Source organism: Cyrtonyx montezumae, unplaced genomic scaffold (genome assembly GCF_038088225.1).
Source record: "Cyrtonyx montezumae isolate F1298 unplaced genomic scaffold, pur_monq_1.0 scaffold_8, whole genome shotgun sequence".
Classification (NCBI taxonomy): domain Eukaryota; kingdom Metazoa; phylum Chordata; class Aves; order Galliformes; family Odontophoridae; genus Cyrtonyx; species Cyrtonyx montezumae.
The window spans coordinates 88,671,553-88,697,980 of record NW_027072089.1 but is presented as its reverse complement, the minus strand read 5'-3'; the positions used below and the strand labels follow the sequence as shown (position 1 = coordinate 88,697,980).

At 43.0% G+C, this 26,428-nt stretch overlaps 1 protein-coding gene across 1 annotated transcript in view; it reads right to left on the bottom strand.

Moving 5' to 3' along the window:
* Positions 1-23,917, bottom strand: part of ATP9B (ATPase phospholipid transporting 9B (putative)) — a 172,371-nt gene extending 148,454 nt beyond the window's left edge. Inside the window, exons 1-2 of the mRNA XM_065753250.1 lie at positions 23,812-23,917; positions 165-338 (exon numbers count right to left, since the gene is read on the bottom strand). Coding sequence (XP_065609322.1) covers positions 165-338; positions 23,812-23,906 — 269 coding nt within the window. The 5' untranslated portion in view covers positions 23,907-23,917. The remainder of the gene's footprint in view (positions 1-164; positions 339-23,811) is intronic.
* Between the last annotated feature and the right edge of the window lie 2,511 nt (positions 23,918-26,428).

The following is a 26,428-nucleotide window of genomic DNA, read 5'->3' as shown; positions in this document are numbered from 1 at the left end:
TTAACTGTTAATAAATACCTTAATAGAGAAAATGCAGGAAAAATAGTTAAAAGACACATGACAAGCAAATTACAATGCTTTCTGTGATATGTGTAGAGTACAAGGACACAGTATCTACTTAAATCAATAAATAGTTAAATATAAGCTTATAGTATGAAACAAACCTAGTGCAAAGGAACTTCCAGCCACCACAAATAAACCATTCCAAGCCTCTCTTCCTCTGTGAAATTCTGGCTCTCGGTAGGGTATGGTAATCACTCTCATCATTTTCAAAGCCTTCTTCTGACATCATCAGAGGCATTTCATCCAAATGAGAGGACTCATCTTCCACTTGGTACCTGTAGAAATGAAATAAAAACAATAAATAAATAATAAAACATTTTTTAATTATCAAGGATCTAAAAATACAAAAAGTTAATTGTTGTTATATGGAATCATATTTCAACCTAAACATCTCATGTATTTGTCCTGACACCAGCATTTGCATTATAAATAGAAACACAGCAGGAAGGTCTGCAATCATCCAATCACTTTGATATCAATTCTTGTTTGACATAGAATTTGTATGTACAGAACTGCAGCTTCATACTTTTCAAAGGATTCTTTTTGAGATTTTGTTTGAAAAGAATTTACATGGCAAGGTTCATACAGATGCAAATGATGTGAGCTTTCACAGAAGCATAAACTTCACATTTCCACTGATTTTTTTAACTTCCTGTCCTGATATACCTATGTCTGTTCCTGCTTATGCAGACCTCCAAGTCTGAATCTGTACACTACTCATCAGTATTATATCAGCCTTACTTAATAGAACATCAGGTGTTTCTGTAATTCTTCACAGAAATACTCAGCAAATAAAAACTGATTTGCTTGCGGACCAATGAAAACAACACCAAGCTAACAATGGTCCTTTCCTCTTCAGAAACTATTTTCTCTTTCAATTTTGCACCTGTGGAATGCCTAATACACCAAGATAAAATACCTGAATGTTTGATAGGGAAATTCTCTGAAGTGCATGTAAAGTGAGTAAATTTCTCAGTTTCTGTTGTCTCAAAGGTATAAAAATATTAAAGAACTACACTGCTACTCAGGCTCCCTATTGTAGGCTATTCAAAGGACTAATGAGGATATTAACTGGAAGAAAATCATGCAAAGAATCTACTTCCATGCAGTAACAAAATAACTGATGGATGTTCATAAAATGATACAGAGATCAACCGTTATAAGCAAAACAATCAGAAAGGCTGACTGCAAGAATGCTTAAAAATCATTAAAATATCAAAGCCAACCAACAGGCAAAAAAAATTATGTATGTAGAAACATTACTTAACAGTACTGAGAATGGGAGTTAAGCAGCTATTAAATACAAGCAGATGATGACAATGTATCTAACTAGAATAGGAAGGTATTCTGCACATGTATTTTATTTTTTCAATTTTGAAACTAGGCCATCATTTATTCTTTGTGTAACCTGCAATTTATCTCTTGGATTTATCCTTGCACTGGGAATAGTAAAACATAACTTCTAGAGCTCAGAAAGTTGAAAAAAAAAAGAAGAAGAAGGGCCAAGTCACAAAAGAATCATTTAAAGCATTTGACATATGCAAAGCTTAAAAATTATTATTTTTAATGGCAGTTGTACTGTTATCTTTTAGAATAATGCATCCTAGGACTGACATCATTTTGCTCTCAGCAACCTAAAATTTTTTTTTTATTTTTTTACAAAAGCAGTAATTAAAAAAATCCACTTATTGATGCATTTGAACATATAAGAACCATTGCATAAATTCTAAAATATGAGAGTACACATCAAGGCCATAACCACATCCATAAACTGAAGGGAAGTTCCCAAGCACTACAAGCCCCAAAGCAGCCTACAGCTGTGCCCTTAACATTTGACCTCTAAAAAGCAGAAACCTGCTTGCAAGCTGTCCAGCAGGAACTAAAGCCAACCACTAAGCTCTATCTGGGCACTGCCCAGGAGGAGCAAGTGTTGGAACAGCCCAAGTTCACACCAGGACATACACCAACACGATGAAAGTACTGAATTCCAGTGCCTGGGTACATTTGTAGTGTAAATTAATTTATATAGTTATGGAGAATATTAAAAATAAAAAGCTCTCTCAATGCAGGAATTCACTTCTTCATCTCCTAAGTGAGCTGGCATGTTCAGGACACACCTGGGCAAAAAGAACTCTGTTTCACAATAAATAAGTAAACTCCCAGAAGTACAGTTTTCAACATGGACAGAGAAAATACATGAACTGAGCATCACCAAACTGATGTTTCAACAGAATGTTACTGAGAACTCAAGAAATGCACAATAAACCAACTATCTCAAAAAGTATAAAGTTAAGTTTAATTTTGTGAAACCTCAGAGAGCAACAAAAATGTTGTGCGTTAACACATGTTTTTAGCAAAAATAACGTCAAATCTTGTTTCAATACTATCAGTAATATGAAAGAAACTAGGGAAGCCACAGAACAATATTCTAAGCAGTACTCCAGTTATATCTGTCCAAAATCTTGAATAAACCCGAGATTTTATACAAACACAAGGCATGAGAAAGCACCATCACTGGATTTGTTTTTCCCCCAATCTACTGTATATTTAATACAAGAAATTTAAAAAAATTACTTTTCCTCTAGATTTTCAGCAATGTACTCTGTAAAATGAGAGGATAGAGGTGAGTTCTATTAATCATTTTCTATTGAAAATATTACCTACCTTAAACAGGCTTTATAGACCTTTTTTTTTTCAAAAAAAAGTCTTTTTCAAAAGATGAAAGAGTGCAACAAAATAACAAAAACACAAAAGTTTGAAGAAAAAACCCATGGAAAATACTGTCAAAACTATTACCAACAGTAACCTCTTCAAAACTAAGAAAATAAAGATTAAAATACGGCAAAACTTCACGATGTTGTTTGCAAAAGGATGCATCTGGTATTTTTCTTAATATGGCCACCTGGCAACACTTCTCCCATTCTTGCTATTGTAAACAGTCATTAAAAAAAAAGAACCTAATACAAATCTGTTTTTAGAAGTCACAAGGTATACTACACAAGATTGTATGGATTACTCTAAAACTAATTTTAAATACTCAAATTTACACACCTGACAATAAAAATTACTGCTTACAAAACCTTATTACTTTGTTGAACTTCAGTAAGAAAAGCCTGTGTTTAAACAGGCTCACATTCAATGCTTTTATATTCTCCCTTGGTTAAGTTTGCTAATCATATAACTGCAGTTACTTGCTCCCCAATACAAAGCCTTCCATTGCATTGTATTTTGCTTTTAGATGCGAGAACAATTAATGGTGTAACACCACCCAATGAAATCACAACCTGACAGGTATACTGGAGCATGCAGCAACAGACCTCTCCGACTCACATAACTTGAATAAGTGTCTGACTCAAAAAAATTACATATACCTAGCTAACACAGCAAACACGGCTAAACTCTCTTTTGACAGAGCACGCTAATCCAAGACAACTAAGAGAAACAGATCTGGCTGAGAAATACATTCACAGATCTGCTTAATATTTAATGCTACTCCTGCAAATGCAGTGGTATTTGTAGAACACACCAATGTTCTAACTGTAACTGAGTTGTTGGGTTTTTTTTGCCATTATAAACAATTATTTTTTTCCTCAATTAGTATCCAGTTTGCACTTCTAAATATGGAGCCTTACGAAGTAGTGAAGATAATGAGCTTAAGCATCCAACCTCAAAATGTAGCCTTTGAACTGGCAAGAAATTTATTCTGTCTCAAAAGTAATTTTCTTCAGCATTTCTCCAGACTGGAAGTTACTGCTTCCCTTCAAACATCTCTATGATGTATTCAGCAACAAGTTTGGTTGCATTACAAAGTTATGTTCCTCACAGACTATAGCAGAAGTGAAGCCTTCTACAGGCTGCATTTAGCATGAGAGCTGAATTCCTTGACCTATTCCTCCAAAACCACAGAAATACTTTTGTTCAGAAAAAAAGTGTACCCCTACCCAGTCCCACTTCCAAAATCTCTGAATCCAAGTCCTGGGCAAACACACAGAAAATAATCCTGTTACATTTCATATACAGGGGACAGGAACAAGCCTGTTAGAAATTCCATATGGAAGAGGACACTAACCACAGTAGTCTAATAGTTAAAACATCAAAATATCCTTCTGGACAGCTTTCAAGGAAGTTGAAGAATATACCAAATACTTGTATCAAATTTCAATATATAACTTTGCTCGAGTCCTTGCATAATAGAACCTTTAAAATCCTATTACAACATTTACATTATAGTACACATTTGTCAAATGAACAACAAAATAGAAAGAATTACTTCTACTGTATATAATCAAGTTTATTACTGAGTATCAACTGAAATGACTAACAGTTACTGTAATAAGCCAAATTAAGGTGCCCCCAGCCTTTCACAAGCAATGCAGTTTCTGGAAAACTTCAGGGGAGCATTTTTGATCAATCACTATAATAAAAACACAACAAGCCACATACTTGTTGTTTCCATCACACAGAGTTAAAGAAAGACCTTGTATCTGTTGAGAAAAAGGTCTAAACACACTACACATTTACTACCTTCCATAGACAGGCTTTCAAAAATGGCTTAAATCACAGCTAACGAGAACGTCTGGTGCCACCAGACGAAGCAAAAGCTCCAAATGCCATTTGCCTTCCCCCTCCCCTACACCTCCTTGCCAGGGCTGTATATGACCAATGCAAATTCAAGAGACCTGTATAAGGAAGCTGCCGTTAAAAAAAAAAAAAGCCATAAAAAACTACTACCATTCCTTACTCTCCTTTCCTCACCTTAGAAAGCACCTATGAGAATCAACATCTTCCTTCGAGTTAGGACAGGATGAGTGAATATCTACTTAACAAATAGGTATGACCAATAACAAAATAAACAGCAGGACCTGAGGTAACATCTGCATTTGCTAGAACCCTATTTTTAATTAGTAAGGTACATCATTGATCACAACAACGGGGCCATTTTATCACTGTCACTGGGGTTTGTTATTGACACTGGAGCTTGATCAATTGTTTTTTTCTACCCATTCTAAGCAATCCAAGTGCCTGTCCAAGGAACACAAATCACTGTATTTGGATACTACAGACAAAAATCAGGAAGGCATGCAAACACAGGGTAAAATAAAGCTTAAATACAAACAATCTTAAAAACACATTATAAAAGTTTATTTTACCCACAGCCATGTGCTCATTGCAAAAGATAGTCATCACCTTCAATAGCAACCTGAACTTCACCGCTATAAGCATTCAAACATTGTCGTCTCTTAATATAAAAATCATTCAAATGAAGAAAAATTACTCTAAGAATAATCATGCTCAAGATCATGTTTGTCTTTGTGCATAAACTATATCACTAGCATTGAAAAAAAGTATATTCCAAACATACGCTTTGTTATGGTTTTGTAATTTTCGTTGTATTGTTGATATTCCACATCATAACATCATGTGGTGTATTGGGAGTTAAATAGTTAATGCTCCAGTTCTGCAGATCATCGATAGTTCTGGGTGTACCTGTCTCAGAAGAGATGAAGAACCACATTCCCCAGAGGACTGTGCGATGCTTTGCATTTTTACATATTTCCACCCAGAGGGAAAGATAAAAACTGTCTGCAGTCACGGGACTCTCTCTTCCCTTCGGGACCGAGCTCGGCAGTGGGTGTTTGTTGCAGCCATCCGCCTTCAGCGTTAGCATAAGGCCTTCGGTTTATCAGACACTCTCTCACTCTTGCTCATTTTATTTGATTCATTTGCCTCAATTCCAATTATATTTTATTGTGTTATTTTCCTTTCTGATATTTAGTAAATTAGCTTTCCTCCTCAGATCGTTGCCGCTGTTTTGTTCTTAGGCCCATCTCCCTTCTCCTTTTTCCCTTTCCCCCTTCCCCTTCCCCGGGGTGTGGGCCCGTGGGTCCCCTGCCTCAATTGTCACGGTACCGGGTCAAACTGTCCCGCAAAATGCTGACATTTTTGGCGCCCAACGTGGGGCACGACTAGCTGCCTTAGCCGGGCAGAGACATACTTTTAGAGTGAATCTCTTGTCTTTTGTTAGGAAGCTTATCTGTACTTTCGTGCAGGTCCTTTACGGCAAAACACGACCTTGAAGTCCAGGCGTACTGCCTGTTCTTCTGGGATATTTGTAAACTTTTTGGCTTGTTCGAGTAAAAGAAAAAAAATGTTTTTACTGTTTCTGTTAAAACTGCCCTTACAGGGATTGTATTTCATTGCTTTTTCCCTTTTAATGCTCAAAACGTACTGGAACTTGGTTAAGCTTACCATTCTGATTCATGGAGTCTGGTCCCTATACGATAAACTAAAAGCAATGATGGAGGCACCTGCCAGATACCTGGGCACCCCAGCTAATGGAACAAATGATACCATGTTAACAAAGCAAACAATATTTAAATGGGTGTCCAGGTTCTCCTCTCAGTTCCTTATGAATTCTCATAGGTTCATAAGGTTGGAAAGGACCTACAAGATCATCTAGTCCAACCATCCTCCTATCACTATCCCTACCCAACTACTAAATCAAATCCCTTAGCACCTCATCTAAACGCTTCTTGAACAGCGCTAGGGATGGTGCCTCAACCACCTCCCTAGGCAGGCCATTCCAGTGCCTGACCACTCTTTCAGAGAAAAAATGTTTCCTCAGGTCTAATCTAAATCTTCCCCGGCGCAACTTGTGACCATTCCCTCTCGTCCTGTCATTATTTATCAGAGAGAAGAGGCCCACCCCCTCCTCACCACAACCCCCCTTCAGGAAGTGGTAGAGTGCAATAAGGTCTCCTCTGAGCCTCCTCTTCTCCAGACTACACAATCCCAGCTCCCTCAGCCGCTCCTCATAAGACTTGTGCTCCAGACCCCTCACCAGTTTTGTTGCCCTTCTCTGAACATGCTCCAGGGCCTCAATGTCCTTCTTGTAGTGAGGGTACTTGAGTTGTGTACAGTACAGTACTTGAGGTGTGGCCGTACCAGAGCTGAGTACAGGGGGATGATCACCTCCCTGCTCCTGCTGGCTACACTATTTCTAATACAGGCCAGGATGCTGTTGGCCTTCTTGGCCACCTGGGCACACTGCCGGCTCATGTTAAGCCGAGCATTTTCAAGATTAAGGACTATGTTAGCGTTTGGGATATTAGTCCTCCTGAATGTACTCTCTGTAATAGGATTTTACATCGCGTGGAGGAAGCTTCTCCCAGAAACAGAGAATGCTGAATGGCAGGGAAAGTGGAGAGTTTTAGGAAAGAAATTAGAAGCATGGGGACCCCCGGTGCCATGGGATTTTACTCCTGAGCACTTGCAGGATCCTGAGGAGCTAGGCCTGTATCTGAGTAATGGGTGTTGCGGCTCAGAAAGACCTGAGGTGGAACAGCTCATCTGGGGCTTGGCTTATGCTTACCGAGGTATATATACTGGTCTGGAGAGAGAGTGTCCAAACTGAAGCTCAGACCAAAGAGGAAAACCTCCCAGGCACATCTGACCAGCCAAAGGAAGCACCGGTATCAAAGTCGGTTGCCCTGGTGGAAGGCCAGAAATGGAAACGTGTGTCCTCACGCCTAGAACGTGAAGAAGAGGTGGCGAAAGAAGAGGAAGATACAGGCGAGGGGGAGGCCTCAAGACCACCACCACTAAGAAAGGCAACAAAGAAAAGTGAGAGGCATGGACATAGTGATGATGAGGATGATGTGAGAGTCAAAGTTACCACGTTTCGTCGACCAATGAAAATGTCTGAGATCCAAAGCTCAAGAAAGGAGTTCATTCGACGTCCGGATGAGAGTATTGTCACTTGGTTGCTTCGGTGTTGGGACAACGGGGCCAGCAGTGTGTCCCCCAATTGTAACAAAGCTCACCAACTAGGAAACATTGCCCATGATCCGGCTGTCGACAGAGGGATCAGCAGGTATGTGGATGGAATCGCCAGCCTCTGGCAACGAATGTTAGTAGCAGAAATAAGTAGGCAGAAATAAGCCTCACTGGTCAAGACTGGCAGGAGCATCCTATAGGAACTGGACAGGGGGCTCCATGCATACTCGGTATTGATTATCTCAGAAGGGGACATTTCAAGGATCCCAAGGGATATCAATGGGCTTTTGGAATAGCTGCTGTAGATGCAGACAGCATTCAGCAGCTGTCTACTTTACCTGGTCTGTCAGAAGATCCATCTGTTATAGGGGTACTGAAAGTGAAAGAGCAGCAGGTACCTATTGCTACAAAAACAGTCCACAGACGGCAGTACCGCACCAACCGGGATTCCTTGCTCCCCATTCATAACTTGATTCGTCAGCTAGAGAGCCAGGGAGTGATCAGCAAAACCCACTCATCGTTTAACAGCCCCATATGGCCAGTGCATAAAGACAGTGGAGAATGGAGGCTGACGGTAGATTACTGTGGCCTGAATGAAGTCACACCCCCACTGAGTGCAGCTGTGCTAGATATGTTGGAGCTGCAATATGAACTGGAGTCAAAAGCAGCCAAGTGGTATGATACCATTGACATTGCTAATGCCTTCTTTTCAGTTCCTCTGGCCACAGAATGCAGGCCACAGTTTGCTTTCACCTGGAGGGGCGTTCAGTACACCTGGAACTGTTTGCCCCAGGGGTGGAAACACAGCCCAACCATTTGCCATGGGTTGATCCAAACTGCACTGGAACAGGGTGGTGCTCCAGAGCATCTGCAATACATTGATGACATTGTTGTATGGGGCAATACAGCAGAGGAAGTCTTTGAGAAAGGAGAGCAGATTATCCAAATTCTCCTACGAGCTGGCTTTGCTATCAAGCGAAGCAAAGTGAAAGGGCCTGCACAAGAAATTCAGTTCCTAGGTATCAAGTGGCAAGATGGATGTCTTCACATCCCAACAGATGTGATTGACAAAATTACTGCCATGTCTCCACCCACCAGTAAGACAGAGACCCAAGCTTTCCTGGGTGTAGTGGGCTTTTGGAGAATGCATGCTCCAAACTACAGTCTCATTGTGAGCCCTCTCTATTGGGTGACGCGGAAGAAGAATGATTTTACATGGGGCCCTGGGCAGCAGCAGGCTTTTGAGCAAATTAAGCAGGAGATAACCTGTGCCGTGGTCCTAGGGCCAGTGCAGAAAGGACAGGATGTAAAGAACATCCTCTACACTGCTGCTGGAAAGGAAGGTCCCACTTGGGAGTTTGTGGCAAAGAGCTTCTGGAGAGACCAGAGGCCGACCCCTTGGATTCTGGAGTCGGGAGTACAGAGGGTCTGAGGAGCGCTACACTCCAACTGAGAAGGAGATCTTAGCCGTGTACGAGGGGGTTCGAGCTGCTTCCGAAGTAATCGGTACTGAAACGCAGCTCCTCCTGGCACCTCAACTGCCAGTGCTGAACTGGATGTTCAAAGGGAAAGCTCCCTCTACCCATCATGCCACTGATGCCACTTGGAGTAAATGGACTGCACTGATTACACAGCGAGCTCGGATGGGGAACCTCAACTGTCCAGGAATCCTGGAGGTGATCACGGACTGGCCTGAAGGTAAAAAGTTTGGAACACCAGCAGAGGAGGTGTCACGTGCTAAAGAAGCCCCACCATATAATGAACTACCAGACAATGAAAAGAGATATGCCCTGTTCACAGACGGATTGTGTCGCATTGAGGGTAAGCACCACAGATGGAAATCTGCTGTGTGGAGCCCCACACGAAGAGTTGCAGAGGCCACTGAAGGAGAAGGAGAATCAAGTCAATTTGCAGAGATAAAGTCTGCCCAGCTGGCCTTAGATATTGCTGAACGAGAGAGGTGGCCAGTGCTTTATCTTTACACTGACTCGTGGATGGTGGCAAATGCTTAATGGGGGTGGTTATAGCAGTGGGAACAAAATGGTTGGCAACGGAGGGGCAAACCTATTTGGGCTGCTGAACTGTGGAGCGACACTGCTGCCCGAATAAAGAATATGGTTGTAAAGGTGCGCCATGTAGATGCAGTTCCTAAGAGCCGGGCAACTGAAGAACAACAAAATAGCCATCAAGTAGATCGAGCTGCCAAAGTTAAGGTGGCTCAAGCAGACTTGGACTGGCAACACAAGAGTGAAATATTTTTAACTCGATGGGCCCATGAGACCTCTGGCCATCAAGGAAGGGACGCGACCTATAAATGGGCTAGAGACCGAGGGGTGGACTTAACTATGGATGCTATTGCACAGGTTATCCATGACTGTGATACATGCGCTGCAATTAAACAAGCCAAGAGGATGAAATCTCTCTGGCAGGAAGGGCAATGGCAAAAGTATAAATATGGGGAGGTGTGGCAGGTTGATTATATCACCTTGCCACGATCTCGCAATGGTAAGCATTATGTGCTCACCACGGTAGAGGCAGCTACTGGGTGGCTTGAAACATATGCAGTACCCCATGCTACTGCCTGAAACACCATCTTAGGGCTCAGGAAACAAGTCCTATGGTGACAAGGCACTCCAGAGAGAATTGAGTCAAATAATGGGACTCATTTCAAAAATTCTCTTCTAAGTACTTGGGCCAAAGATCATGGCATCGAGTGGATTTATCATATCCCCTATCATGCACCAGCTTCTGGTAAAATTAATAGGTACAATGGGTTGTTAAAAACAACGTTGAAAGCAATGGGTGGTGGAACATTTAAACACTGGGAGAAGAATTTGTCAGAAGCCATCAGGTTGGTCAACACTCGAGGATCCATCAATCACGATGGCCCGGCTCAGTCCAGCTCTCTACCTACCATAGAGGGAGATAAGGTTCCTGGAGTACATGTGAAGAACACGTTGGGAAAAGCAGTTTGGGTCCTTCTAGCTTCTGGAGAAGGCAAACCTCTCCCGGGATCTGTTTTTGCTCAGGGACCTGGGTCTACCTGGTGGGTGATGCAGAAGAATGGGGATGTTCAATGTGTACCACAAGGGAATTTGATGTGGGGAGAGCGCCCTCAGTAATTCTATTCGTATGTATATATGTATGTTGTATGAGTTTGTATTTAATGCTTGTTAATCATTGTTTCTGTGTGTATTATATATATATATATATATATATATATATATAAAGCATGATGTAATGATGTTGAATAAGGGGTGGAATGTTAAGGTTTTGTGATTTTTGTTGTATTGCTGATATTCCACATCATAACATCATGTGGTGTATTGAGAGTTAAATAGTTAATGCTCCAGTTCTGTGGATCATCGATAGTTCTGGGTGTACCTGTCTCAGAAGAGATGAAGAACTACATTCCCCAGAGGACTGTGCGATGCTTTGCATTTTTACATATTTCCGCCCGGAGGGAAAGATAAAAACTGTCTGTGGTCACGGGACTTTCTCTTCCCTTCAGGACCAAGCTTGGCAGTAGATGTTTGTTTCAGCCGTCCGCCTTCAGCGTTAGCGTAAGGCCTTCGGTTTATCGGACACTCTCTCTCTTGCTCATTTTATTTGATTCATTTGCCTCAATTCCAATTATATTTTATTGTGTTATTTTCCTTTCTGATATTTAGTAAATTAGCTTTCCTCCTCAGATCGTTGCCGCTGTTTTGTTCTTAAGCCCATCTCCCTTCTCCTTTTTCCCTTTCCCCCTTCCCCTTCCCCAGGGTGTGGGCCCGTGGGTCACCTACCTCAATTGTCACAGTACCGCGTCAAACTGTCCCGCAAACCGCTGACACACTTCTAAACAGTGTTGAGTCAACCACAATTTAAAATAATAATTACTTAAAGTTGCTATGTTACCAAAACATTATTACAGATGACATACTATTTTCCAGGTATGACATCAATAAAAATGTCACTGTATGGAAAAATACAGTTGACATTGTGAGCAGCTCTACTTGCACGTATTTTGGTTACCTGCATCATTAAAACAAAGACTGTTCTGTCAAGCAAAAGCTACAGAAACTAATGTATGACAACAACATACACTATGTATCTATGTAAAAGCTCCAAGAGCATTACTTTAAACCAAATTTGGTCTTCATAGGTTATACATCAAGCTGGTCTGACCTTTTTCTCGGACAGAACCAGATTTTCTAAATCTTACAGGTAGCAATCCCAAAAGGTATTATTATCTTACGAATCACCTCTACAGAAAACAGAGTATCATTCAATCCGCGAATGTAAATATGATTAATGAACACAAGATTGACATTGAAAAGAAAGTTAAAAAAACAAAAACAAAAAAAAAACCTGATAACTATTTTTTCTAAAGCTGTTACACTGTAACAGGGGAAAATCTTGGAAATAAAGACCTAGCAAACATGATACAAAAAGAACACACGAAGTGCAAAAAGGCCAACCACACAGCCCTGATGAAAGCAAAAGAATAAAGAGATTGTGTCTCAGAGACCGTCTAAAGATGACCTAGTGACACAGCTCCAATCAAACACAAGGAATCTCTGTCCAAAAACATAACTGAACACCAAAAAAAACCCAAGTCCTACCTCAGCTGCTAATTTTTATTTATTTTCAAACAAAATTAGTTTTGCACTCCACCCCTTCACGACATGAACCATTGATCAAGCAACCATAAGGTGAGCCCCCCTTGATACAGAGACCCAATACATGGCGACGCTTACATAATTGCCCATCGCATTGCATGTTGATGTAATCCGAGATGAGTGATGATTGGCATATCAGTCAAACTCTTCTTTGGGCCAGTGCTCAGTGGTATCTACTGGAAGCATGCAATCACACAGTGCAGGTCCATCTTATGTGTCATCAGTCCCGGTTAGACCATCACCAGATGCTACACATGGTCTTATAGCAACTCTGGAACACTGCAGCATTGTTTGGTTCCTTCTGGCGACTCATAGACTTATGGAGAGTAATATAAGTGTTTTAGAGGTACCAAGAGGGGAAGATCCGCTCTCCAGGGTAAAATACAGGCCATATTCCTGTCTTGGGTTAACACTTCAGCTTGTACAGGGGCATGCCCTGGCCGCCTGTACCAAACTCTTTGACCCAATGTCTGTGGCTGTATGACTATATCAGGCACCAAAGGGGGTGTCCTGATCTGCCACAGAGACATGATAGGGGTCCCCTTAGCAATAAAGGCTGGAGTGTTAACCATTATTTCAGTAGGCCATGTACCAGTTACCGGAGGGGCTACCAAACCCCTCACCTCCAATAATCTCTCCCAAGGTGCAAGTAGGCCGCACCATCGTGGTCCTACCTGCACCTTCCAGGGCCATCTTATTTTACTGGTACCTAGTTTAAGGTCCTCAGGGGCAGGGAGCAGAAGATTGTTCTCATGGCCAATCTGAGGTCTCACCTCATTATCGGTGCCCGTAATTTGGATTCTAAGTGGGGAGGCCCATGTTTGTAACATTTTCAAGGCACTGGGTCTGCCGCCTCTAGGTCTTTCATTCAGGTCCCACAGGGTCTCGTGGAGTTTCTGTCCACCCCTGCAGGATCTGAGAGTCTGTCTTCAGGGCAGCCTTGAGAATATCATTTTAACGTTCGATAAGGCCTGCCCCTGTTGGATTATATGGCAGGTGGAATCGCCACTCAATATTATTTTCTTCTGCCCAGCGTTGTATCACGGCACCCGTGAAATGACTTCTTCCTTGGTCGCTCTCGATGACTTGCGGTGTCCCGTAGGCAGCCATCAGCCTTGTGAGTGCCTTTATAGTGTATGCCTGGTTGGCTTTTGGTACTGGATAGGCCTGCATTAGCCCACTCACAGTGTCGACACAGGTTAGGGCATCTCTCGCCCCCTCAGACCGAGGGAGGGGCCCAATATAATCAACCTGCAGTCTCTGTAGAGGATTGTGTCCTCTAGCAAGATGGGCTGTAGTTTCAGACAACGACCTCGGTCTTATCTTAGAGCAGGCGTCACAGTCTCAGCATGCTTGAGTGATGTCTGATAGTTGTACGGGCAGTCCCCACGCTTTAGCGGCTGCCCACATGGTCTTCTACCCAGGATGCCGCAGCTTTTGATGTAGCCAGTAAGCAATTTTCTCAGATGGCGAGTTCTCAACCCATCTAACTCAGGCCAGTGTGTCAGCTTCATCATTTCCCGTTGACTTTAGGGGTCAATGACCAGAAACATGGTAGACATGTACAGTTCTGTGTTTAACTGCATTCCATATGTCTAACCACATATCTTTGCCCCAGACCGGTTGGGAGTGGATAGTCCAATCCTGGGTGGCCCACTGTGCAATCCAAAGAGTGAGTCCTCGATACACAGCCCAACTATCTGTGCAAATATTCGGGATACCATCACCAGGTTCTTTGGTTATAACCATCCACACCGCCCGCAGCTCTGCCCACTGGCTGCTTTGACCATCCCCCTCTTCGAACCATATCGTGTCTGTGGCAGGATGGTACTCTACTGCTCTCCACTTACTTGGGTTGCCCTTGCTGGACCCATCCGTGTACCAGGCATCTTCAGGAATAGGATATTTTGCTTCCTGGACAGGACTCTTCTGTGATGGAGCAACCAAAGTTTGTTTTGGTGCATCACTATGATACGTTACTGGGCCAAGAACCTTCTGAAGCTCTTCTTTCAATGGTGAGGAAGACAGACTACTCCTCTGACAGAGATAAGCAACCCATTGTGCCACCGTCTACGCCTGGGCCACCCCTGTCCTAGGAAGGTGGGTCAGATCTCTTACCCACCCCTGGATTAGCAATGTAGTCTTGACTATAACTTCGGCCGTCTGGGTTATTGGCTCTAACGCTTGTAATGCGGAATAGGCAGCCAATAACTGTTTTTCAATCATACTATATCTTTCCTCTGCTCCATGCCACACCTGAGACCAAAGTCCAATGGGGGTCCGAACAGAACTCTGAAGTTGCCACAGGCCCCAGCCAAAGCCATCTTGAGTTACGTGAACATCTAGCTCAGCCGGGAGGGTAGGATCAAATGTACCCAGTGCCTGGGCTTGTTTAACCGCCTGTTTCGCCTGTTGGAAAGCATCCTGTGCTGTTCTCCCCCAGTCCCATAATTGGCCCTTTTTGGTAAGTCAATATAAAGGTCTCAGCAGCTGCACCAAATGAGGTATAAAGGAACGCCAATATCCCAATATACCTAGGAATTCCTGCAGCTGCTTTGGTGTTGTAGGGACTGGAAATGCCTGAACCTTATCTACGAATGCATTAGGTAACACTTTGGTCTTTCCTGACCAGACTACCCCTAGAAATTTTACGGACAGTCCTGGACCTTGCACTTTTTAAGCATTGATAGCCCGACCTCTTTCACTTAGGTAGGCAGTTAATGAATCTGCTGCCTCCCCTACTGCTTCTAGTGAGTCGGATGTTAACAAGAGGTCATCAATATAGTGGTATAGGTTCACATTGTTCGGTTTTCTCCAATCAGCCAGGTCACGTGCCACCAAATTATGACAGTATGTTGGTGAGTGCACGTACCCCTGTGGCAAGACCTGAAAGGTCCACTGCCTGCCTCCCCACGTAAATGCAAATTGATCTTGTGATTCTTTAGCAATAGGTATGCTAAAAAACGCATTCGCTAAATCCAGGACACAATGGTAGGTTTTAATTCCCCTACTAAGAGTGTCCATTAAGGAGGCAATATTGGGTACGGCCGCATGGACGGGCAGCGTGACCTTATTTAGTTCCCTATAATCCACCGTCATTCTCCATGTTCCATCCGACTTCCGTACTGGCCATATGGGGGAATTATATGGGCTGTGTGCAGGTCTTATAATACCTACTTTCTCTAATTCCTGCACCGTCTTTGATATTCCTTCTTGCCCCCCTGGGAGTCTATACTGTCTTACATTAGTAATCCGGCGTGGTTTCGGCAAACAAATGGGCTCATGTTTCGCATGGCCCCTCAATATTGTCCGTATTGCCCGGATACTAATGTACCTCTGCCGTAGTCTGAACTCTCCCACAGTCGTCTGGAGAGACAGACCCCCTAGAATGTCTATGCCCAGGATATATTCTGGAATTGGGGCAATCGACACCTTATACTCCCGGGGCGAGAGATGCCCAACCCCCAATTCCAGCCACGTCTGGGTGACTGGAATAGTCTGTCCCTCAAACCCACCAATCATCACTCTATCACCCTTAAATGTTGTTGGGTCTCCATATATAATTTACGTTTCTACGCTGGTATCCACTAGAGCCATCATCTTCTGCACATTTGTCTTAGACCAGAATATTGTTTATTCTACATAGGGCCTCCAGTCACATCTGGAGGCCCTATGGGGACCAGTGTTTTTTGTTAATTCATGAACTTTGCCAGATCCAAATCTTCTGCCACAGGTGGCTCAGGCACTGTAGCCCGCGACACCTGCGGATTTTTTTTCCTTATGTTTGGTATTATGAAGTCGGCCAGATTCCAGGTTGGTGTCGGTGTTTCTTGTATAATTCGTACTCCCGATTTTCTGGGAACACTCAGAAATTTTTGATCATTTTTAAGCTGTTTTCACAGCTGTAACAAAACACGGTTGGGTTGCCCATCAATTTTGGTAAATGCAACCCCAGTCCATATGAGGCCATTGAACGTAGTCTTCTGGGATACCCATACGGGGCCTGATCGGGGTATCCGTGGAGCAGGCTTTTTAGTTTTAATAGGGAAGGCCTCAGCGTCTTCCACTACACGAACATTATGCCTGGTTCTTACGCACTCTGTCTCCCCTAAGTCTGCCACCAACTGGGCTGCCTGCTGTATGATGGCCTCTGATGCCACCAACAGATTTAGTATGGAAACTAACATCCCATACAGGTGGGAGGGGGCCTGCTGCAGTATTAAATCTCTCATGCACGCTGTAAATTTCTCTGTATCGGGGCTTTCAAAAGTGTCTGCGTACATAGTCTCCCTCATACCTAATTCTCTGATGTATGTCTGGAGGTCCTCCATAGATGACCACAAACCAGTGTTGAGGGGAACATCTGTTTTGTTAGGCGGCATGCTGCCATCAACCAATCTATAATAGAATGGTTTTCATCATTGTAGTGGACGGCTGCATATAACCTTTGCCTCAAGGCCAGGTTTATTGTTATGGACGCTAATTTTGACATTTCTGTCCCATTCACTAAAACACTTTCAGCTCCTGCATCCCATAACCTTAGGAGCCATGATGGTATGCTTTCCCTTGGTTTTTGATGGAACCCTTGTATTAGGTCCATCAAATATTATCATTATCATACAGCTAATTATCATTAGCTGTATATGGATGAGCTGACACACGGAGGCAGGTTTCAGCAGGGGGCCATTGGTCAGGAGGCACCCCTGCTGGTCTATCTTGTACCTTCTTTGTTTTTTTGAGTTATAATAGGCCAAATCTCGAATGGGTCCATCATAGATGGAGTTTCGAGATCTGCCTTAGAGATCTTTTTTCCTGTCATATCTAAGTCTGCCTCCTCTGATTTTTGGATGTTCTCTACCGATATACTCCGTATTTGTCTTGTGGGGACATTTAGGCCAGGCTTTTTGGTTGTTAATGTAGCCAGCTGTTGCTCAAGTTTCTCAATACGCTCTCTTAATAATTGATTTTCAGTTTCCATGTTAACATTTGCAGCATCTGATTTAAGTATGGCCATTGCTAAAGGCCAGGCTACTGCAGAGGCGGCTAGCTGCCACTCCTTGGTAATGAGTATGTCTTTATCTAATCCGAGAAAGTAGTCAGTCAAATAAGATGGGGAGGGAGAGGCAGTCCCTGGAATCCGCATGGGTCCCCATTTCTCAATAATGGATGCCAACCCATAGTAGGGTGACCCCATGAACCCTGGAATTAGACCAGGGATTGTCTGCTCTAGGGGGGTAACGTTCTCCCCCCTGGCCCATTTAAGCATATTCCAAATAAAGGACATGTTGGGTAAGTATGGATTATTATCACTATAGCTGGCTGGCTCGCCAAATGTGGGGTAAATAACTCCCAAGGATGGTACTTCACAAAGAAATAGTATAGATGATGGTATATTTTGAGTAGGTCTATATAGATAGGATACAAATAATACAAAAGAGAGGATGGCTCACCTTCAGGATGACAAGGCTCGCAGGGGACTCCACGTGGGAGGGATCTCCAAGAAGAGATCCTTCCCTGGTGGTGGTCAGCCCTTAAATGGGGTTCGGGAGAGGTGGAGCCAGGCTCCACCCCTTCCACTCACACAGGTATATCACCTCCACCTGTGCCCCCATGGCTGACTTGGTGCTCACCTCAGGTGACCAATCAGTGGTTCAGGTTGTGATTCAGCAGTTCCCATAGATGCACATATACACACATATATATATACATGAATACATCAACATAAAACCTTTATATTTTAATGGATCTCATTACAATACATTTCAATGCCTATACACTAGCTAAATGTAAAATACCATCACGAATGTTAGTTTTGGTTGTCAACAGTTTATGATACTTCCAGCACGTATGGATGAAACTTAGGTTACACAAATCTAAAATTCATGTAAATACCAGTTCTCTGTAACACAAACAAAAATGACAACTATAAAACAAGTTTCCTAAAACCTGAGTTGTCTATCAGTGAGCAAACTACAGAAAGGCAACAGCAGTTGATCTGCTCCGTTATTTGCTTTACTGCAGCCTTCTGATACATATCTATGTGATCATTTATAAGTATACTATCATGATCCATATTACACATTATCATGCCAGAAGATTCCTTCCTGAGAATCAAGGGTATATTTTTTAACAACCTGGACATGCTTCTGAATACTTGGAATGTGACTGTATTTATCTACTACAGGACACAGCTGGTAAAACCTGACACTCTGGTACCAGCTCAGCTATCCCAGCACTTCACACCATAGCACTACTAGGCGAAATACAAACATACACTGACAGTGACAAGTGCAGGACACCGTAATGAACTAGATCATTTGCTTACAGATAAATGAGGGTTCAGCACTGTTTAACTGAGTCCCTTATCAGCTTCCAAATTCCATCCAGCTTCTTGATTTACAAGTTCCACACGTAAGGTAGATGGGCAACACAAGTTAACTTCCTTTCTGTGCTCAGCCATTGATTACTCTTGGGCTTAAGACTATACAGGGCTAACATATAAGGAAAGAGTGTTATTCTCACTGCACATTCAAAGTGATTCCAGGCGTTCTCTGGTCCCCTTTTTCCCATACTGCGGGAAACAAAACAAAACCAAACAAAGAACCCACAGCAAATGCTTCAGATCCTTTGGGTGGAGAGACAAAGTGTTGAAACAGTGGTAAAAATACTTTTTCTCCCTCCAAGCTTTCTACAACTATTACAGAATGTATTACACAGTAACAAGATCGTTAATAATTAGAATATAAAATACTGCTTACCTCAGAATAGATTTTCCTAGTTTCTTACAGTAGCACACATTCAATTTTATAAAAAAGCATGTGATTTCAGGTGTAGAGCATTGCAGCTTCTTAGGTGTGTGGATGTTATTGTTTTATGATTTTTGTTGTATTATTGATATTCCACATCATAACATCATGTGGTGTATTGGGAGTTAAAGAGTTAATGCTCCAGTTCTGTGGATCGTCAATAGTTCTGGGTGTACCTGTCTCAGAAGAGAAGAACCACATTCCCCGGAGGACTGTGCGATGCTTTGCATTTTTACATATTTCCACCCAGAGGGAAAGATAAAAACTGTCTGCGGTCACGGGACTCTCTCTTCCCTTCGGGACCAAGTTCGGCAGTGGGTGTTTGTTGCAGCCATCTGCCTTCAGCGTTAGCATAAGGCCTTTGGTTTATCGGACACTCTCTCGCTCTTGCTCATTTTATTTGATTCATTTGCCTCAATTCCAATTATATTATATTGTGTTATTTTCCTTTCTGATATTTAGTAAATTAGCTTTCCTCCTCAGATCATTGCTGCTGTTTTGTTCTTTGGCCCATCTCCCTTCTCCTTTTTCCCTTTCCCCCTTCCCCTTCCCCAGGGTGTGGGCCTGTGGATCCCCTGCCTCAATTGTCACAGTACCGTGTCAAACCGTCCCGCAAACCGCTGACAGTGGAGAATAACATAGTCCAGATTTAAAACATGCTAACAGCCTGCAAGAGTACTCTCAAGAACACAAGCACAGTAAAGGCAAACACTGGATAAGAAAGAATTTCTCCTTACTGCATAACTAACAACAGCATCAACAGCAGACTCCTACATGCTGCTTAGCTTAAGCAAAATAAGTCACCCTACAAATTAGCTTAGAGGTCACTACAGGTAAGCAACTGCTGACTTGTATTAACTGAAGTTGGCAGTAGCAGGGAAATTAGCCAGAATCAAATAACACTACTGTGCTGAAGTTAAGGATTTGTGTATAAGACTTGCAAAAAACGCAATGCAAGAACTGTAAATTCTTCACTGAATAAACAAATGATGACATGTTAAAGTCCCTTGAGAGCACAGAAACCTGGATTAACCTTGAGATTAAAAAATATTTTAATTAGTGTTCACCTCTAGATATCTTTTGAAGTGTGAATTATGCTCTTTCAAACTAAAACTGTATGTATATACGCATATGATAACTTCCTGCCTATCAGATCTCACTCATACAAGTATTTGCAAAACCAGGAGCTTTGCTGCAGCTTACACAGGAATGCAAGTCCTCTTAGAAGTCTGTGCCACAAGAAAGGTTAGAAAAGCAGAACGAAGTATTCATAAAAGCTTAGGAGTGGTAGATCAATTATAACTTCAAGTCATAAGAATTAGAAGTTGGAGCAAAACTAAATGAAAGGAAAGAAGTGGCCCCCTCAGACATGGTACTTAAGAAGTTCTTTGCCTCAGCCTTTGCCATCAGCCAGGATTCTCATGCCTTTCGTGCCCCTGTACATGTAAGTAGGGGCTGAGAGAGCAAAATCCCTAGCAGCATAAGTGTGGAGCAAGTCCAATGCCACTTCATTATGCTGGATGCATACAAGACTATGTGGTCAAAAACATCCATCCCAAGAACTGGCTGATGTGGTTGCAAAGCACTTCTCCATCACATCTGAAAAATTGTGGCTATGAAGCAAAGTGACTGCCATATTAAAGAAAGGGAGAAGACTTAGGGAACTACAGGCCAGTGAGCCTCACACCTGTGCCTGGAAAGATCCAGTAGATACTTCTCAAAGAGTATTGAGGCATACCTGAGATGAGGAGCTGATTTGAGACAGCCAGCACAGCATGAAAAAGGGCAGATCATACCTGAACAATCTGCTGGCTTTGTATGATGGAATGACAGTATCAAGGGCAACTAATGTCATCTACCTGGAGTCACATGAGGCCTTTGATAAAGTACCAAACCACATCCTTATCCCTGAACTGGGGAGATGTGGGTTTGAAGCCTGGATGATTAAAAATTGATTGAATGATTGTTGCCAGAGGACAGATGACAATGGCTCTATTTTCAGGTGCAGGCTGGTCATGAGTGGTGTCCATCAGGGTTCTGTCCTGGGCCTGGTGCTCTTTAACACCCTTTTCAACGACATATACTGTGGGATCAAGCGTGCCTTCAGTAAGTTTGCTGTTGACACCAAGCTGAGTGGTGCTCTTGATACAGCAGAAGGAAGCAATGACATGCAGAGGGACCTGGACAGGTTTGAGAAGTGGGCACATGAGAACCAGATGAGATTTAACAATATCAAGTGTAAAGTGTTGCACCTGGATTGAGGCAATCCCAGATATGAGTACAGAGCAGGAGAAAAACTCACAGTGACTGTCCCACTTTATCCTTGTGAGGCCCCATCTGGAGTCCTGTATCCAAGCCTATGATTCCCAGACCAGGAGGAAGCTGCTGGAGCAGCTCCAGAGAAGAACCACAAAGATGATCAAAAGGATGGAGCACCCTTTCTATGATGAAAATTTTATGGAGCTGCACTTGTTTAGCTTGAGAAAACTCAGGGGAAAGCCCACCGTGGCCTTCCAGTACATGATAAGAGCTTACAAGAAGGAGGGAGACTGACTTTTTACATTGTCTAGTAATGACAGGACAAAGTAGAATGGTTCTGAAGTAAAAGAGGAGAGATTTAGATTAGATGTTAAGAAGAAATTTTTTACTCCAAGGTTGGTGAGGAGCTGGAACAGGTTGTCCAGAGAAGCCTGGACACATCCCTGGAGACATTCAAGGCCAAGCTGGATGGGATTCTCAGCAGCCTCAGTGGCTGACCACCCTGACCACATCAGGGAGGTTGGAGCTAGATGATGTCTGATTTCCCTTCCAACCTAAGCCATTCTATATCTCTGTGATCAAAATAAAGAACCAGAAGTAATAAACATACTTAAGGTCAAAAAGTTTTATAATCCTAGAAGTAGTTAGACAAAACTAATGAATACTATAAATAATAACCTATGAGGAAGACTGGTAAAATAAATAAGCATCACTTACATTTGCAAAGCACATAGATTATAAAAGAGAAACTCTGAAAGATGAATAAGGAACTCAATCTATAGTCTTTGGAAGGTAAAGCTAATCAAATAAGACAGAGGGGAAAAAGCAGATCCATAATGAATCTGTATTTCCTTGTCAGATCTTATAGCTTATTGAATCTGCTCATATGGTCAAGTTTAAACAGTCTGTATACATTAACTGTAACTACTGTGTTGAAATATCTCTCTAATAAACTTATGTACGTGCTTTATGAACTTGTCCTACATCTGTAGTATTTTTTCAATGCTCTTGAGTAACCTATAATGAACCACTTGATACCTTCAATGGTCTAGACTACAGTTCTACCTACAATAATCCTCCCCCTTCTTCTCACAAAGGGGAACATCTAAAAATCTTACAGATGCTGTGAAAAACCTCCCCTGCTTCAATTCTCTGAGAAACAGGATTGATAATGAAAACATTGCCCTTCCTCAGAGCGAAGAGCAGACCTACAACAGATAGTCTGACATTCAGGTAGTGTGAAGTAGAGAATACTGTGGCAGTAGGCTGCCCTATCAGAGGATTTTCTGTGAACATCTGCAGACTTAACTAGTTAAAAAAAACACACCAAGGTGATATTATTTAAAGATACCTCTTCTGTTAGTTATTCTGTACTCGCAAAATCTTTTGTTTTATTCCTCTTGGACTGATTTCACTAATTTGACTTAGAACAGCAGCATTAGTTATTCTATGCCTTGAAAAATATATGTTACAGAAAGCTGGTCCAGTCCCAGCACCTGCATTCAAAGCCCCATAAAACTCAAGAGAAGGAGAAAAATGCCTCAACAACTAACTGCAATAGTATCCAACACTTGAAGAGCACTATCTAAAGGATGTACAAAAACTGCAGGGCATAACGTTTCCTCCTGCACTTTCTTAGAGTTCCTCAGGAAAGCAGGAAGAAAAGAAGCATTCAATCCTAACTCGGAAGCAAACCTTCAAATGAATTAGTTCTTAGTCCTTAACACCTTCTCACCACAGGGTACTACTGAAGAAGCCTAACGTTGACTCTCACCCTGCAGGAAGCTCACACTTGACTCGCAGCGGCTGTCTCAAAGCATGTTTACTAACGACGCCCAGAGAAGCACCCTAACGCCGGCACCCCGCAGCCAGGCGAGCTGCCGGCCATAAACACCCATGACCCCAGAGCAGCCGGCGCCGGGGCAGCCCAGGCCACACCTGCGAAGTATAGCCGAGAGCGCATCCTCCCCGGAGGCCCCATGGCCAGCCGCCCCCACAGCCCGGCCCGGCCCCGCTGCCTGCCGCCCTACAGCCTGCGACAGGTCCGGGGGCCGAGCGGGACACACGCGGGCCTGGAGAAACAACGGCCGCCGGCAGCCCTCACGCCGCCCTACGAGGAGTCGCCGCCGCTGTCAGAGACCAAGCACGGCGGGGCTGGGCGAGGGATCGCAGAACGCTTCACCCGAAGACGGAAGGTGTGCGGCTGCGGAGCGGGGATACGTCCACGCCGCCCCGTCCCGTACCTGTTGTGCCTCTGCGCCGCGGAGGCGCTGCTGTAATAGGCCGCTCTGCGCTGCGCGCTGCGCGGCACCGGGTGCAGCGGGATCTGGTCCGCCATCTTGGGGGCGCCGCGCCGCGCCGCGCCTCCTCAGCGAGCGGCCGGCACCTCTGACGTCACAGGCACCGCCAGCTGACGGTGGGAGGGGCCCGCTCGATTAAACAAGGAGGCGGGGATCCCTCAAGGGGATGGCGAAGGGGCGGGGTATGACATGTGACCGGGGTTGGGAGGGGAATTGGCGGAGGCGAGCTCAAAGTGGTTCTCTTCAAGGCTACGAACGCGCCCTCATTTTTAACCATTCTGCCATTAAGAAAAATTGTTTTTGTGAGTTAGGGGTTTCCATGTGGAAATGGAATGGAGGAAAATAATTTATTTTGCTATGAATATTCAAGATGAAAACGAATAGAGAATTAAATAAAAGGGAAATAAGTAGTCAACCAGAAAAATATTTCTTTCAAACACATTTCTCTAAAAGAAGACAGCAAAATAACTATATATAATGTATAAAATAGAATCTTGTTTGGTTAATCTTGTATTCTATAATAATCTTGTATTCTATACAAGATTAACCAAAAGATATATGATAGAAGCTTTTCTTTATCACTTATGATTCTTTATATTAATGGAAGTTCCTCGGGTCATCTTTCCCAACAGAAGTTTTAGAATTTTTAGTTATAATACAAAAAGAAGTCAGAGATATCTGGCTTTGCAAAATGATCTTTTTACAAAATTCCATAAACTCACGAGATTATAGAATGAAAAAAAATATCTCAAATGAAAAAGATTATTCATTTATTTTAAAGAGTGCTCAGGCATACACATGATATGCTAACTAGACCAAAATTTTTTACAATGAATCACTGATTATGCAAATTACTAAAGTCATAGGTGTCAATAGGATGCTGCCTTCAGTTTTCTGGATTGCAGGCTTTGTTCCTTTTACTTCTCTGAGGATATCACATGGAAAGATGTTCATGGTACTGCCAAAACCTTTGGCTTCCTGGATTGTGACCTGAAGTCTGCAGTATGGTTATAGCAATGCCAGCACTCAAGAGGAACTTATGAGTGAGAGTAGCTCTCCCCATTGCCAAATGAAGTTGCTCTGACTAGCTAGATATTTCAGACTGAAAAGTTGCTGTATTAAAATTAATTTTTTTTTCCGTTCAAACAAATATAACCTGAAAATAAGACCCATATGTCAAAATCCTGGGCAAAAAGATAAACTACAAGCTACACAATTGAAAGAACTGGACAGAATAGGCGACATTTTAGCTGTAGCTTGCAAAGGACGATAAGATCTGTGTAACCACATTGTCTTGTGGGATGCCAGCAACATGGCCCTCAGAAGTCTTTGGCATTCTCACATGAATGCAGATCATTATCCACTCAATCCCAATACCAATCACATAGTATAGGACTGATGCAGTGTTGTTGTTTCGTGGTTTTGATGCCGGTATTCCACATCAGAGCATCATGCAGCAGTGAAGGAGTTAATGCTGGGGGAGCAGCAGAGGGGCGGAGCTCCGCACCGGATGCAGGCGGCGCTCGGTCTGGGCGCGTTGCTCTGGGCTGCCGTGGAGGTTCAGCACGTGTGCTTCCCCTGCCATTCCTCCTTAATGTAAGCTCACAGCTTTTGGTTTGGAAACTTCATTTCTCTCTCAGTTGTTCAATTTTATTACATTTAGTAAAGTTACCGTTCCTTCTCAGATCGTGCCGTTGTTTTTTTTTTTTTGTAGACCCATCTATTCCCGGAGTGCGTGGCTCTGCTCCGGCGGCCGTGTGGCCACTGCAGTTTCTTTTTTTTCTTTCCCTTTCTCTCTCCCTTCTCGGTTTTCCCTTGGGTCACTGTCATGGATAACACCGTGACAAATGTTGGTGGAGAATGCGGGCAGTGCCGTATCTGTACTCCATTGTAAAACTGGTGCTAAGTGGACTAAGGGTTTTCATGTACCTTAGAGCATATTGGCGTCTTTTTAAGCTCCTCATGTTCAGCACTGGGGTCATATATACATACAGCTACTTTAGTGTGCTGATGGGGTTACACGCCTCCTGCCTAAACACCCTGGCTAATGTGACAGATTATACAGCATTTGGATTGGTTTCCAGGTACTCTTTTCAGGTCTTTACCTATGTTCAGGTTGCCAGCCTGGTGTATGGGAACTGCTGAATCACGGCCTGAACCACTGATTGGTCACCTGAGGTGAGCACCAAGTCAGCCATGGGGGCACAGGTGGAGGTGATTGGAAGGGGTGGAGCCTGGCTCCACCTCTCCCAAACCCCATTTAAGGGCTGACTACCACTGAGGAAGGATCTCTTCTTGGAGATCCCTCCCACGTGGAGTCCCCTGCAAGCCTTTTCATCCTGAAGGTGAGCCATCCTCTCTTTTGTATTATTTGTATCCTATCTATATAGAACTACTGAAAATATGCCATCATCTATTCTATTTCTTTGTGAAGTACCATCCTTGGGAGTTATTTACCCCACACCTGGCAACTGTGTTATCTTTTTTTCTGCATGCACTCTTGGCAACAGTATTTTACATAATGTGGAGGAAGCCTTCCTCAAAACCAGAGAGTGTTGAA